Here is a 14,601-nt window from a genome sequence, read left to right as displayed (position 1 = left end):
AGATCCTTCAAAGGCCAGAGTGTCTGTTTAACAACACTGGGTTGGAGCTTTGCATCTTTCATAGACATGTTCTTTGTAGGATGTGTTGTTTGAAGGGCCCCTGGATTACGACACAGCTATACATTGTGTTTAAGAAAGTATTAATATAGAAAAAGGAGACAGTTTTAGCCTTGACGTTTCAAAATAAAGAACTAAATCATGTTGGGGAATCATATTTTCCGAGCTTTCTTGATCTCACATGATGTCACTTGTCAGTCTTATGGCAAACATTACAAAGTGCCTCATGCATTTGATGAGTAATTTAAATCTGGAGGTTTATTAAGTATTTCTGAGGAATTATAAGCCATTGCACATATGAAATATTAAAGACATCAAGGATAGGTTTACTTAGTTTATTTCCAGTGCTGTGAAATGCAAAATGCAACCTTTGTGCTCACAGTTGTACCTTGTTTTATCAGAAGGAAAGAATGCTAAAGTCAAAATATTGTGTCTGGTCATTATTTGTCACAGCCTTGTCATGGTGAACATGACAGATGAAATATGACAACTGAAAAAGTCACAGGTTTTCCAAAAAAATAACAGCATTTAATGGAAAACTTCTCCACGAGGAAGCAAACTGTGTGAAATGGATAAGAGAAAGAGTAAATAATTACCTGAGGGACTGACGTGTGATAAAGCACAATAGTTGAAAAAAAGAGGAGAGGAAGACTAAGATTAAATCAGAAAAGATTAAAAGCAACAACAATAATAGATGAGGGTTAGCTATTTAGACCTGCACATGTGGACACTTTATTGTTCACAACTTCAGTCTGCAAATTTGACACTTTTTGCATGCAAACAATGTTAGAAGTTTCAAAGCCACCACATTGCTGCGTGTAACCACGCAGGTGTGGTTTCTGTGACTATTTAAATGTTCAGATTGTGGGTGGGTGTCAGAGTGTGGGAGACTGTTTCCTTTTGTGCTGCAGGACTGTGCTTCTGCAAATGGCAGCACTGCTGACTTAATACATTAATAAGATTAATCTTTCTTTAACACAGTGCTGCTTGTGTCTGCTCTGACTGTTAATGAGTAATTCCCCTCTGTGAAGAATCTGCTGCTTGAACATGGAAAAATGAGATTTTGATTTTGTCTTTCATTCCTTAAAAGTGTTATTTTTGGCTCGTGGAAATAAACTACTGCCTCACAAGCCTGTAATTTTACACCATATTTGTAATATTGTGTAGGTGCTACTTGTACTGTCAAATCCTCTGCAGAGCCTTGGGGTACTCTGGGTTGCAGGATGGGGCCTCTGTGGATCTAGTTTGTTCTGGTGCATCCTACAGATGCTCGATCAGATTGGTGTATTGTGAGGTAAGAGGACAGGTCAGTACCTTGAGCTGTTGGTCATTTTCCTTGAGTCATTTCTGAGCTAATTTGTGCAGTGTGTAAACAGCAGGATCCAAGATTTCCCAGCAGGGCGTTGCACTGTAAGATGATCGACTTTATTCACTTTACCTTAATGTTGTGGTTTATAGGTGAATATGATATTAAAAAGAACACAACATTTGACCTCTGTCAGTGTGGATAATTCACTTCCTGACTGAATGTGTCAAGTGTTCAGAAATAATGCTTCATAAGTATCATGAATCCAGAAATTCTTCACCATGGAAATGAAAAAACCTAAATCTCCTTTGTTCAGTCAGGTTATGTTTGTGTACATTTGCTCTAATGAACATTTTGCTTGTGCAAGTTGTGGTTAGTCATTTATATAGTTTGACTATAATGCATCTGCAACATTCATGTCAGTAAAGCTGGTTTGAATTGAAATGAAATCATATTTGGGCATTTAGCTCCCTCTGCTGGTATAATTGAGTAACTGTGTGTGTGTTACCAGCAACTAATTCACTGTAGATTAGTCAATATCCACTTTCAGGACTTCTGTTTACTTAACAAGTCAGGAATAAATCACAGTCAACATGAGGTAGTATTCAAAAATGTGTAATCAGCATTACAAATGCACAATGACATACAACAATAACTGCCGTTTTATCAAGTTTCTCTCCTGAAAATCCTCCTATAGATCTTCTGAGATGAATATCCAGTCATTTATCTCTAAATACACTGAGTTAAACAGTCGTGAACATGCACTTGTGAGCATGGCAGAAAAACTGTGGGAGAGAATTTGTTTTTCAGATCCAGTGTGGCTTCAGGTTAGCAGGGGGAATAAAGAAGGTGTTACATTTCACAAGTAACACTTTCTATCCAGCCTTTTCCTTCATTCCTTCAATGGCTCCCCTTCGTTTCAGGTTGGTGTAGAGCAATGCAAAGTTGACAATATATGTTGACACACAGACCATGCAGAAATCCCCCAGAACGAAGGCGAGAATAGATGCAAGATAGAGTGAACCGGCCACAGACACCCAGGAGGCGAACACCAGAAACACTGCTGCTTTTTTAGACAGAGACAATCCTGCAGACGAAAACCAAGGATTTCAGACCATGAGTTGGAATAAAAAACACAACCTGAGGATTATTTGGAAATCTAACACAAACTAATATAGACTTAAAAATAGAGTTGGAATTTAATACATTCACTCCCCTCCAAAAGTATTAGAACAGTGAGGCCAATTCCTTTATTACTCCACCAAGGAGTTATGTGACGATCGGTGTTGGTTTGTCTTTCTGTCTGTCTGTCCGTCTGTCTGTCTGTCTGTCTGTTAGCAACATTACTCAAAAACAGACTAACAGATTTAGATAAAATTTTCAGGGAAGGTCAGAAATGGCACAAGGACCACCTGATTAGATTTTGGCAGTGATACAGCTTCTAGTCTGGATCCACGGATTTGATAAAGATTTCTATATCAATGCGAGATAGCTGCATGGCATCACTGTAACCATGACAACATGTGAACACTACTTTAGCTGCCTGCTGACGATCACACGATTGTGATCCTACTACATATCGACTGCTGTGGACTTATCGAGACTTATCTGTCGGAAATGATACAAGGAACAACTGATTAAATTGTGGGAGTGTTTCTGAGTCCCATCAATTCCTGCCACCCGCTACATATTTAGGTCACGTGATTTGGTATCCAAACATAACGCACACATGCATAACACACACCTGTGCTCAGCGCAAGGTCATTTTGTTTGTGGGTACATCTATATTAAATGGACACTCTGTGGTGCCATGATTTCTGCCACAAATTTTTTCAAGATTTCATCCGTTGAAAAAGATACGACTGAGCAGCCGTGGTGGAGTACTGCGTTCTCTGAGTGCTTTTCTTGTTTTTGCTATAGACCTGGAAATAAAAGCTGAAATGTTGATCTCTTGTCTCATATTCATCATTTGATGTCAAACCCAGATGTTTTCAATCTAGAGCAAAAACAAAAGAATTGGCCTCACCGTTAACTCAGAAAAGATACAATACTCAAATAGCTGAAATGCATGCCAAGCCAAGGATTGCAAAGAATATTCTGTCTGAAACCACTCAGAATTGCACTGTAATTTGCAGAATACAATGACAGACTAACCAAGGCCCATCTGCAGAGTGTAAAACAGGATGCCAAGCACGCTGTTGGGCTGGTTCAGAGGATGATCTTGGGCCACAAACAACTGGACCAAACCAAAACCACGTCCCCATCTGCCAAAAAAAAAAAAAAAGAGAAAACAGTTAGAACAGCACATTCTTGAGAATGAAATGAAAAATGCTTTGTAATTTGTATTAACACTAAACAACATGATCAATATCCTTTGTAATATTACTTTCTGAATCAAACATGTTCCAGTATTGCTTGCAATATTACTTTACTAGTTGACTGTATTATTTCTTTTCTATTGTAGTTTTATTTTAGCTGACTAGTTTTTATATTTAGTAATGTACTATATCTTATTGTTGCTCTATTAGAAACTACATTTATTCTGTTTTTTTTTCTTCTAAGCAATATCGAGCACACAAATTTCCCTCAGGATGAATAAAGTTTATCTTTAAAAAACATCATGTGTAGAGATGGTCTTGTAACTTGAAAACCAAAGAAAAACATTAACTTTGTATTCTCATAATGTAAAATGGTACTTGATGTGAAGCGTTTCCAGAGGAATTTCTAACACGTGGCAACGAAGGGGGTTGGAACTGTCATAAAATATCTCAAATTTTCAGTTTTGCAAGTAAAAGATGACCCCAAATGTGGATCAGAAGTCACTGGAACGCAGGTAAAAGTCGACTGACTGCGCACAAAAGCGCACAGATGCGCTGGCTGGAAAACAAACAGATAAAGTCCTACCTGGAGGTGAAGACTTTGGAGCAGCTCACAGACTCCCCCAGGTCGCACATCGCTCTGTAGTCTGGGTCGTTTTCTCGGGACAGCTCCACATGAAGCGCGTAAAGGGACAAAACCAAACCGAAAAGGCACAAAAATATGCGCGCTTTTCTCTCCCACTTCGGCAACCCGTCAGCCGCAGCCATGTGGACACTTTGGATGAATGTATGACAGAATCAGGAGTCTAGAATTAGTCTGCAATCAGTCGCTAAACTATCCTCTGGCCGACGTGTTGAAAATCAAATCCTCGCTTCTGATTGGTCCAGCTGAGTTTTGCAGCCGCCTCTGATTGGACGCGCTGGTCCAGATGTTAGCTCAGCCAGATGGGCGTTTACTGTGTATTTACTGTGAACTTTAGTCTGTTTGGAAAAATGTTAACAACTGCCCTCACTGTTCATACCACACAGCCGCAGCTTTTTACTGCACAATATGTTGTTTGGACTATTACCTCATATACAACACGTAGGGGAAGAAGTACCCGGATTTACTTCAATAAAAGGAGCAACTATAAAATAATACATTAGAGCAGGTACAAATCCTGCATTCAAAGTACAGGTTGATTCAAGTACAGAAACCTCTATCAATTAAATATATATAAAAAAAAAATTTAAAGTAGTCCGTGTATATTCCACAACTGGAACATTTTGGGGGATTTTTATACTGTTGTTTGTCATGACTGTTATTATTAGGAAATGCTCAGTAAAACACTGGGTAAAAAGGGAAACTGTGTCCATGTTCACATTTGTGAATTGGTTACAGTCACTTTCATTGTCATTTTAAGAATAATCAGCACCACTAAAGTACAGGATCAGCTGAGGTGGTTCTACATTTATATATATATAAACATACACACACACACACAGAGTCAGAACCTTATATTTAAAACAAAATGTAACTTTATATTGTACTCACGTGATGGATATTGCCGAATGAAACTGTTTAGGATCAAACTGTCGTCAAATCATGACATTGGTTCTTTATTTATAATAGGTTAGATGGGACAATCCCACGTGTTTTTTACCATTACAGTTATTAATGGTATTACTAGCAGTAGCATCAGGAGTAGTTTGTTCTATACAATTAATATTCAAGTCTGTCATGCATTTCAGCTATAGTGAGTCCTGTATTATTACCTGATATGTCTGTTTTTTTCTTGAGGAATTAACCTTTACTGCTACATCTTTGCACTTTTTAAACTTATTTTTTTTCAAGCCACTTTATATTGTATTGTTTACAGTGTGTCGACATTGTGCTATTTCATTCTCATTTCTCATCCCTGCACATATTGTAAATATTATTACTACTATTTTATTATTATTTTATTACTATTACTATGTTTATTGCTACATAAGCTGCTGTAACAATGTGAATTTCCCACGAAATGGGGAGAAATAAAGGACTATCTTAATAACTCAGATACAATAATCCCAAGAATGGGACTCAAAATTCCAATCTGCAATATAAGCAGCAGGCTAACTACAGCTTTTAAAATACATAAAATGAAGTAAAAGTATGAGTACCTGTGGAGCCTGGATGATTTTTTCCAAATGTGGATACCATCATCATCAGCCAGAAATAACCCAATAAAAACACAGATATTGGTCTATTATCTTTATGAGGAATCTTGCATCAAAACCTGATATTTAAAGCTTGACTTAGCTTCACATTGTACACACAAGATGAATAACTATGGTTAAACAAAAATGTGTTTAATCAGACTGTCTTGAAACCACAATATCGGGTATTTATTTATAAAATATAGATGAAATATTCCAAATGCACTGGAGTGAAAAGGATATTATTTCCCTTTGAGTTGCAGCCAAGTATAAATAAAACTTTCTTCTGTATTTTCTTTCTTTTTTTGATCTGTTTCATTATTAGTACTAATATTATTATTAGTAGTAATATTAGTATTTTCAGTGTTCCTGGTGTTTGTTCCGCAGTTGTTATTGTTGTGCTTCATCCATATAAACTGCAGGTAATTTTCTCCAATTGTGACCCCTCCTAAAGTAATTAAATCGTTGAAAACAGCGTCACCACCCAAAAAATAAATAAATAAATAAATAAATCAAAACAGAGACCTTATTATCTGCCGTAATGTCCCGCCTCTCATCCTGTCCGTCACTCCTATTGGACGGCCCCGTCGACGTCCCGTCATCTCATTGGTCCGCCGCATGACACTCAATCCCAATACGGAACTGTACGAAGAAGCGGCAGACAAAAACAAGAGATAGTCGTGCTGCTACGGCATTAAAAACGCAACTACGGATGTGGTGGTTGACTCAAAAGGTGAAAGTATGTTCCGTTATGTTGAAACGGTTATCTGTGCCGTCTGGTTGGGTTACTTAAACGGTAAAGACGCGGTTTAACGGCTTACGTTCCTAGAAAGCTAGAGGTTCAGGTAACGTTAACTAGCCTACGCCCCTGCGTCTAGAAGTGGGTAAGGCTGTGTCTTTAGCATGTAGTTGGCTTATTTCTCGCTATTTTGTAGGAAAACTGAATCGTCATTGTACCCTCTTGGGGATTTGTCCTCTAGCTACTTGTTCATAGACCCCAGCTATGATGTGGAGACGTTGTTTGGCTGAGAGCTACAGGTTTCGGCCACTTCACCGTCAGGCCTAACGGTGTGAAGTTGCCGCCGGAAAACGTGCTGGTCACGCCTCGTTTCTGTCCTATTAGCCTGTTCTCACTTAATTAGTTTGGTTTGTCACCTTTTAAAAGGTGAAATACACGTCTTTTCATCCGAGACACGTCAAGATTGCTGTTTTTTTTTTTTAAATCTTAATCAAGCAAAGTTGCACTTGTGATTGTTTAGGTGTACCTTGGTAACGACTGAGTGACCTTTAACGTAAAAGATGGTGTCTCAGGCAGTTTCTGGTTTCCTCAGACAGAATCACTTGATTCACACTGAGAAATCATAATGGATGCTTTGTTTACAGAAGAACATTCTTAACATTCCTTGTTAGTAGTTAGAGAAACAATTACTACAAATAGATCTATTTCAGAATATACTTTAGTAAATAGTGTTTTATCTGAACTCATCACTGAGTAAAGTGGTTCAGTGTTCATATTTCATTATAAGGAGGCATTTTGTATGCTTTCAACCTCATTATTAATAGTTTAAAAAAAAACAAACATATTTTCGTCCCATCAAACACTGATGAAGTAGCTTAAATTCAAAATGCATGTGTTTGCCCATCCATGAACTACATTTACCAGTTGTTCCTTAAAAAAAAAAAAAAAAAAAGATCAGTTGTGCAGTATGATTTAACTTTGAGAGACTGGCGTTAAAGCTCACACTGACTCAAAGTAAGAACTAGTTTGAATCAGTGGCTCTTGGTTCAGGACCAGAGGCTCAGTGGATTTTGTGCCTTTGTTTTACTAACTAGGAGTTAATTATTGCAAGAACACACAGGTTAGTTTTGAAGGCAGCATTGGACCACTATGAGTTTTCTTTTGAGCATATCACATTTTGCTCACCTTTAGATGACACTGATAAGTAGATTTGTATCAGTTTGTTTTTAAAGAGCATGTCACTTTTGTTAAATGCTGCTACGAATCACAATTCTTTTCCACAGTGATTGAAGTGTTTATTTTTTTTTTTGAATCACCAACTGTGTAGTCTGTTAAGTGTCAAGAATCCAAGAGCTGAAAGCAACTAATTTAACTCTGTCCAAACAGCGTAAATTGAGTGTTATCCAGAAGCTAGAAAAAGCAATTGTGATTGTATTTTTCTTGCATTTCTGACTCATTGATTTATTTGATCATCAGAATAGTCGCTACTTGCTTTAGCGCCACTTTCATGTTATCTCAAGCTGGTCAGTAACTCACTATGTTTGTTCTTCAGCTTTCAGCAGAATCACGTTAAGATGTGACTATGTTGAACTACATAATTGTATTGTCCAAACAAATGATTCTTCGGTGTGATTATAAGCATTCAAAAAAAGTATTTGTTTTAGTCAGAGTTTTGTGATTGTTGCCTGCATTTGTCATATTATAGTGTAACATATTAGAAAATATTCAATCTGATAATCATGATTTCAATTATATCACTAAGGCTTAGTTGTATTTAAAAAATGCCAAACACAGCTGGGTCAAATATGATCAGTACAAATATGAATCAGTTTGTTATCTGTGATTTTTTTTTTTTTTTTAATTTTACAGAAAAATGTCAACTAAGGAGGGTGGGGAATGCAAAAATGGTCAACCGGCAGCATCTGAAAGAATGGCCACCAACAAAAGCAGAGAAACCCAGAACCAGCGTGGAGTCGAGGCTACAGGCAGCACTGCAGACACCAGCACAGCAGCAAAAAACCTGGCTTTGCTTAAAGCACACTCTCTCGATGTGAAGTTTGACGTCGGGGAGGAATATGACGTTATTGAAACCATCGGCACTGGGGCCTATGGAGTCGTTTCATCCGCCAGGAGGAGGGATAACGGTAGTGCTTATTTAGTAAAGAAAACACTCATTCTGTGTGCACTACAATTGTCACTCATAATGGAATGACCATAGTCATTATCAGATTACATTGCCCTTGAAACTGTGCTCTATATTTACCGTTCACAGGCCAGCAGGTGGCGATAAAGAAGATCTCCAATGCTTTTGAAGTAGTGACAAATGCCAAACGCACCTTGCGAGAGTTGAAGATTCTCAAGCACTTCAAACATGACAACATTATTGCCATCAAAGACATCCTGCAGCCGAACCTTCCTCATTCTGCCTTCAAGTCTGTGTATGTACCTTTTATTTTCATTCTAACTTCCTCATACCAGAGCAGTCTGTAGACCTCTGAGTTTATTATTAAATCTTAGATCTGGAAATTTACTCACATGTTCACAGAAATGGATGTTATATTATTATTAATAGTTTTCTTAACTTTAAGGCACTTTTCACCCACATCTCACTATTTGACTTAAGTTTATCACTATAAATCAAAAATATTGACCTGAAAACTTTGTCCTACACATGTTACAATGCTGTATTAGCTTTTTCTGAGATGGAATATTTTGTAAGATATGCAGGAAAACTATCATAAATGAAGGGAGTGTCTTCAGATGATTCATGTTTAGAAGACTAATAAGCTTCAGTAAACTTGTCTTAGGTCTGTTACGGATGAATTTAGTAAGTCATAGTGTCATTTTATGCTGTAAATTAAATTCTACCACTATGCATATTTTCATCTCTTGGCCACAGTTTGCTCTCAGTCAATGGTTCAAAATGATTTTAGTTCTTGTTAAATGAGCAGATTGTGTGTACCTACCTTATCTCACTTTTCCTCTTCCTGTGTGTCTGCAGGTATGTGGTGTTGGACCTCATGGAGAGTGACCTGCACCAGATCATACACTCAACCCAGACACTAACCCCAGAGCACACACGCTACTTTCTGTACCAGCTCCTCCGTGGCCTTAAGTACGTGCACTCTGCCAACGTCATCCACCGTGACCTCAAACCCTCCAACCTGCTGGTGAATGAAAACTGTGAGCTAAAGATTGGCGACTTCGGCATGGCAAGGGGTCTCAGTTCACATCCGGAGGAGTCTCATTCCTTCATGACCGAATACGTTGCAACTCGATGGTACCGTGCTCCTGAACTCCTGCTGTCTCTGAATCACTACAGTTTGGCCATCGACTTGTGGTCAGTGGGCTGCATCTTTGCCGAAATGTTGGGGCGGAAGCAGCTTTTTCCCGGGAAGCACTATGTACACCAGCTGCAGCTCATTTTGAACGTGTTAGGCACTCCTCCAGAGGGTTTAATAGGTGCTATTAGGGCTGACAGGGTGCGCTCTTACGTTCAGAGTCTTCCATCACGGTCCGCTGTGCCTTTGGCCGAACTGTACCCACAAGCTGACCCAGAGGCTTTGAACCTGCTAGCAGCCATGTTGCGATTTGACCCTCGTGAACGAATCAGTGTGACAGAAGCTCTGGAGCATCCTTACCTGACGAAGTACCACGACCCAGACGATGAGCCGATTTGTGTGCCAGCTTTTGACTTTGAGTTCGACAAGCTTCAGATGAACAGAGAACAAATTAAAGAGGCAATTCTGATGGAGATTCAGGACTTTCATCAAAACAAACAGAGCTGTCGTCAGAGACTGCAGTTCAGGCCCTTGGCGAGGATAAACGGCGGACCTGCAGCACCAAACGGTAACCAGCATACCGCTCAGCCTGCGACTGTCAACCTGAACAAGTCAACATTGGTTCCTATGGCACAACACCCGCAAACAGCACAGATACAGCCGCCCCAAATGAGGGAAGTGCAATCTCAGCAGCAACAGGACCACGCACCAGCAGAAGGGAACCATGCATTTACAAATCAGATGAAGACATTTAATAAGCCTGCATCTCTGTTAGAAGTTGCCCCGCCTCATGTGACCCATAATTTGCCTCTCCTCACTAAAAGCGAAGGTGGCCCAGTTGACGTGGACATGCCCAGCGCGAACTCGGACAGCGGTCAGCCTGAGACTATAGATTTAACAACACCGGTGGCTAGTCAGGACGCGCCATCAGAAACAATGAGAGACAGTGAGGCTCAGGAGCAGCTAACTAGCAGTCAAACTCCCCTGGCTCAAAACAGCCAGAGCCAGCCCATGAGCCAGGCTCCCACCTCCATTCCTACTACACCAGCACAGACCATGACTCCCCTTCCCACCACTGTGCCTTCCCTTTCTCTCTCTGTGGCACAGGCCCAGTCGCTTTCTCAGTCCCTTTCACAGTCACTGTCCAAGAATGTCAGGCCTCCTCCGTGTGCAGCAGAAGGAACCAGAAAAGAAGGCGCCATTTCAGAGGACACCAAAGCTGCACTTAGAGCAGCTTTAATGAAATCAGCTCACAGACACAAAGCCAGGGGTGGTAAGTTCACTGTTTTCCTGATATACTTTGCTTTTTATACTGACATGCCATCCTTTAACCTGGTTTTATCTGGATCTGATGTCTTCGTTGCAGATGGAGGTACCTCTGCTCTGGGCATTGACGCTGGTGCAGGAGGAGGTGTATCGTCCTCCCTGTCTTCTGTTCCAGAGTTGCGTCGGCCTGTCACAGCCCAGGAGCGTCAACGAGAGAGAGAGGAGAAAAGAAGGAAGAGGCAGGAGCGAGCAAGAGAGAGGGAGAGGAAAATGAAGGAAAAGGAAAGAAGAGAGGGAAAAAAAGGGGATTCGCTGGGTGGGGTTCTGCTAAGTGACAATGATAAAAGCCTTTTGCAGCGCTGGACAAAGATGATGGACAGCTGCAATGAGAAATCTCAGACCTCTACCAACGACGGAGCAAAGAAGGACTGTAATGTGAACTCGCACAGAGGTGTTGTTGTTGGCGATAACACTCAAGGAGCACTGAACAGTAAAACAGATAAGGAGGGCCGGAAAATTCAGTCTCATGAACAGTTAATTTCTCAAGTAAAACCCAACCAGCCGGGCTTGTTTCAGCCTCCCAGCACCCACCAACCATCATTACTTTTCTCCATGAGCCAGAGGAAGCCTCCAGCGGATATGGTTGTTGCTGTAAGCGGAGGGCTGGATATAATGACTGTCACTAGTGGCTTTGTTAAAAACAACACACTCAAACCTCACAAGAGCAATGGGCAAAGTGGATTTAACTGCTTGGGGAATTGGAGTGGGCAGCAATTAGAGACGAGGCCACCACAACAACCAAACAGGACGTCGCAACCATCGAACTTTCTCCAGCCCCAGCCTCAGAGTCAAACCCAACCTGATCCTCAACCTCAGTCGCAGCTGCTTCCCCTGGAGAGTTTTTTGTCTAAAGCTCCAACACTGAGCACCAGAGAGACAAACGGGAATGTGGATATCAGGGGTCAGAATAACCTCAACTCCCACAATAACTCCTTGACTGCAAATGCCGGGCCAATGGAGAAACTTTGTCCCTCTGTAGGAGAGAAAACCGGACCACAGTCAACAAACCCTCTCTGTGGGGCTTTAGGGGTCCCTTCTCAGCCACATCCCAGCTTAGGATTCACAGATACTGGACAGCAAGGACCTTCCATCGCCCCTGACATCCACACTGTGACACTACAGCTCTCAAAGTCCCAGGTGTGCATAGTAATTTATTGCAAAGTTTTTCTCAAGAAGAATTTTTCTCCAAAAGATGTTACATGTATGGACAACGCACTACTGATGCCTTAAATATATTGTTCTTGTACATATATACCAGGCTTAAAAGTCAATCTTCTGCTTGCCTTGAACTGATCCAAAGGCTACAGAGTTCAGTTGACCCAATGTTTTCCACCTTCTCCTGTCAGGTAGAGGACGTTTTACCCCCTGTGTTCTCAGTCACCCCTAAGGGCAGTGGGGCTGGGTATGGTGTGGGCTTTGATCTGGATGACCTTCTCAACCAATCCCTCACAGACCTGCAACACTCTGACAGGTGAGGTCTAATACAGCATTTATGGGGAAAAGAAGGATGTCTGCTGCTGAAAAAAAAAGTGTTTTGGCCTCAGTATAACCCATTCAAGTCAAGACAGTTATTTGCACCTGGTAGCTGTTCTAGTTTCCATGTAGGCTATACAGCTGCACAATAGTTCCACTTCTGTTACAACAGTATTCTAAATATTTGTGTAGCTGTGTTCTTACATTGATATCTTATTTTTGCACCAAATTCTTCACAGTAAATGCAAGATAGGTTCTCATTTATTCCACCTGTGTCTTAATGGAATATTAACAAGCGCGTATGTACATTAAAATCATAACTAGTCACTGTAAGTGTTGCTCTTATCCTTAGTGGCTGCAAGGAGATCCATTCCGAAAACAATTTCAATTCAGGACATTCAGCACAAAATCTACAGTTCTAGTTTTGTGCAAAAAAGTTAGGCTGATGTCAGCAGTCTGAGTTAGACAAATTAAGTAAAATTGAAGTATTTCTTGTACCGAATTCCTGCTTTGGGTCACTATACTAACTATGAAAGACAACGGCTTCAAAAAAAAAAAAAAACTTTCAGACCTTATTTTAGGGCAAAGCCACAACATTTTTTTCAGTGTGCCAATTTGCTCGGTGATTCTATACATGTAGTTTTTATGTTGTGATCTTTGAAATTGCAGCTATGGCTCTATCATCATTCATTTAAATAGGTGTCTGGTCTTGTTCGCCCAAAATAACTGCCCAGGGAACTACAAAGTTGGCTGCTGAGAGGCAAGACTTGCCTATAAAGGGGTGAATTTCAAAGTATTTGGTTTCATGGCTGCAAACATGAACCGATTATATTAGAATCTGCTAGTTATTTACTCGATGACTTGTCTATAAAAGAGAAAAATGCTCTTCACCATTACTCAGAACATAATCCAATGTGTAACTGTGTCCAAGCAAGCAGCAATAGTGTGTTCATTTAAGAATCATGCCCTACAGTTCTGTCAACACACCTTTGCAGTTGACACAATCCAAACTAATATCTGAAAGCTGGTCAGTAATATCTACTTATTCAGTCATACAGTAATACAATTTAATGTTCTTCCTTCTACATGGAAGCTAGTTTTAGACGGTTATTAAACCCAGCAAAGGAGCAGAGTTGCAGTGTCAAGTCAGATGACGCATGTCAACACACCAAGTGCAAACAACAGATCTCACTGTCATGTCAAAAGTATAATGTAATCAGAGCCCTCCAACCTGCTTCATGTTTCCTCTGGATGGTTTAATTTCAGCAAATGATTTAGCTGATGTCTTTAGAGTTATCCTTAATAATAACAAGTAAATGACTTCTAAAAGCGTCAAAGCAGCAAATGTAATTAACTTTGACCAAGCACTGAAAAAGTGGTTTTGAACTAGCCTTTTGTTACAAATAAAATGTGCTGCATTTAATGACATGCATCCAAGTATTATTTAGGACAGTGTTGACACTTTCTTTCATGCCTTCTGCATTTTGTTTGTCTTCATCAGCTACGACTCGGCCCCTCTCTCGGCCTCCCTCTTATCCGACTGGAGCGAGATTCACCGCATGACTCCAGCCGATTTGGAGTCGCTGCAGCAGGAGTTGCAGCTCGGTTCTCCCATGATTCTCTCCGATACCATTCCCCCAGATGCCTGACTGACCCTTTCAGGAAGACGACACTTGGATTTGTGTAAATGTTTTTGTTTTTTTTACAATGAAAATCCTGCTTTAAGATTTATAAAATTAATTTAAACGCTGGCTTTTTTAATAGGCACGATTAAGCAGTCTTTTTTTTTTTTTTTACCATTATGACATGCTGCGCTTTGTTTTTAATAAAGAAAACTGTCATCACCTGTCTGTGTCTGGATATTTAATAAACTACAGTAAGCCTAGATAAGGTCATTTAAAATGTCGATGTCATTTTAAGAAA

General features: G+C 40.1%; 2 protein-coding genes across 3 annotated transcripts; one reads left to right on the top strand and one right to left on the bottom strand.

Moving 5' to 3' along the window:
- Positions 1-1,962: 1,962 nt before the first annotated feature.
- On the bottom strand, positions 1,963-4,542 carry vkorc1 (vitamin K epoxide reductase complex, subunit 1). The gene is made up of 3 exons (XM_023289809.3): positions 4,268-4,542; positions 3,518-3,627; positions 1,963-2,450 (listed from the first exon to the last, which is right to left on the bottom strand). Exons 1-3 carry the CDS (start codon positions 4,447-4,449, stop codon positions 2,239-2,241), a joined length of 504 nt encoding a protein of 167 aa, XP_023145577.2. The 5' UTR covers positions 4,450-4,542; the 3' UTR covers positions 1,963-2,238.
- A 1,935-nt stretch (positions 4,543-6,477) lies between these two features.
- mapk7 (mitogen-activated protein kinase 7) lies at positions 6,478-14,524 on the top strand. 2 transcript variants are annotated; one of them, XM_023289814.3, is made up of 7 exons: positions 6,478-6,592; positions 8,468-8,742; positions 8,871-9,036; positions 9,600-11,152; positions 11,246-12,342; positions 12,552-12,676; positions 14,180-14,524. In XM_023289814.3, the coding sequence occupies exons 2-7, from the start codon at positions 8,472-8,474 to the stop codon at positions 14,325-14,327; spliced, it is 3,360 nt and encodes a 1,119-aa protein (XP_023145582.2). In that variant the 5' UTR covers positions 6,478-6,592; positions 8,468-8,471; the 3' UTR covers positions 14,328-14,524. The 2 variants fall into 2 exon arrangements, with proteins under 2 accessions (XP_023145582.2, XP_054860677.1); XM_055004702.1 differs by having other exon boundaries at positions 6,509-6,598.
- Positions 14,525-14,601: the final 77 nt, after the last annotated feature.

This window comes from Amphiprion ocellaris, chromosome 18, assembly GCF_022539595.1.
Source record: "Amphiprion ocellaris isolate individual 3 ecotype Okinawa chromosome 18, ASM2253959v1, whole genome shotgun sequence".
NCBI lineage: Eukaryota > Metazoa > Chordata > Actinopteri > Pomacentridae > Amphiprion > Amphiprion ocellaris.
The sequence above is the reverse complement of the archived record's forward strand: the minus strand, read 5'-3'. Positions and strand labels throughout refer to the sequence as shown.

Coding starts and splice junctions, on each gene's coding strand:
- vkorc1 (XM_023289809.3), bottom strand. CDS start 4,449: ATGGCTGCGGCTGACGGGTTGCCGAAGTGGGAGAGAAAAGCGCGCATA. Junction 3,628..4,267: donor TCCAAAGTCTTCACCTCCAG/GTAGGACTTTAT, acceptor TTTTTTTGGCAG/ATGGGGACGTGGTTTTGGTT. Junction 2,451..3,517: donor CACTCTGCAGATGGGCCTTG/GTTAGTCTGTCA, acceptor TTTCGTCTGCAG/GATTGTCTCTGTCTAAAAAA.
- mapk7 (XM_023289814.3), top strand. CDS start 8,472: ATGTCAACTAAGGAGGGTGGGGAATGCAAAAATGGTCAACCGGCAGCA. Junction 9,037..9,599: donor CATTCTGCCTTCAAGTCTGT/GTATGTACCTTT, acceptor GTGTGTCTGCAG/GTATGTGGTGTTGGACCTCA. Junction 11,153..11,245: donor CAGACACAAAGCCAGGGGTG/GTAAGTTCACTG, acceptor TCTTCGTTGCAG/ATGGAGGTACCTCTGCTCTG.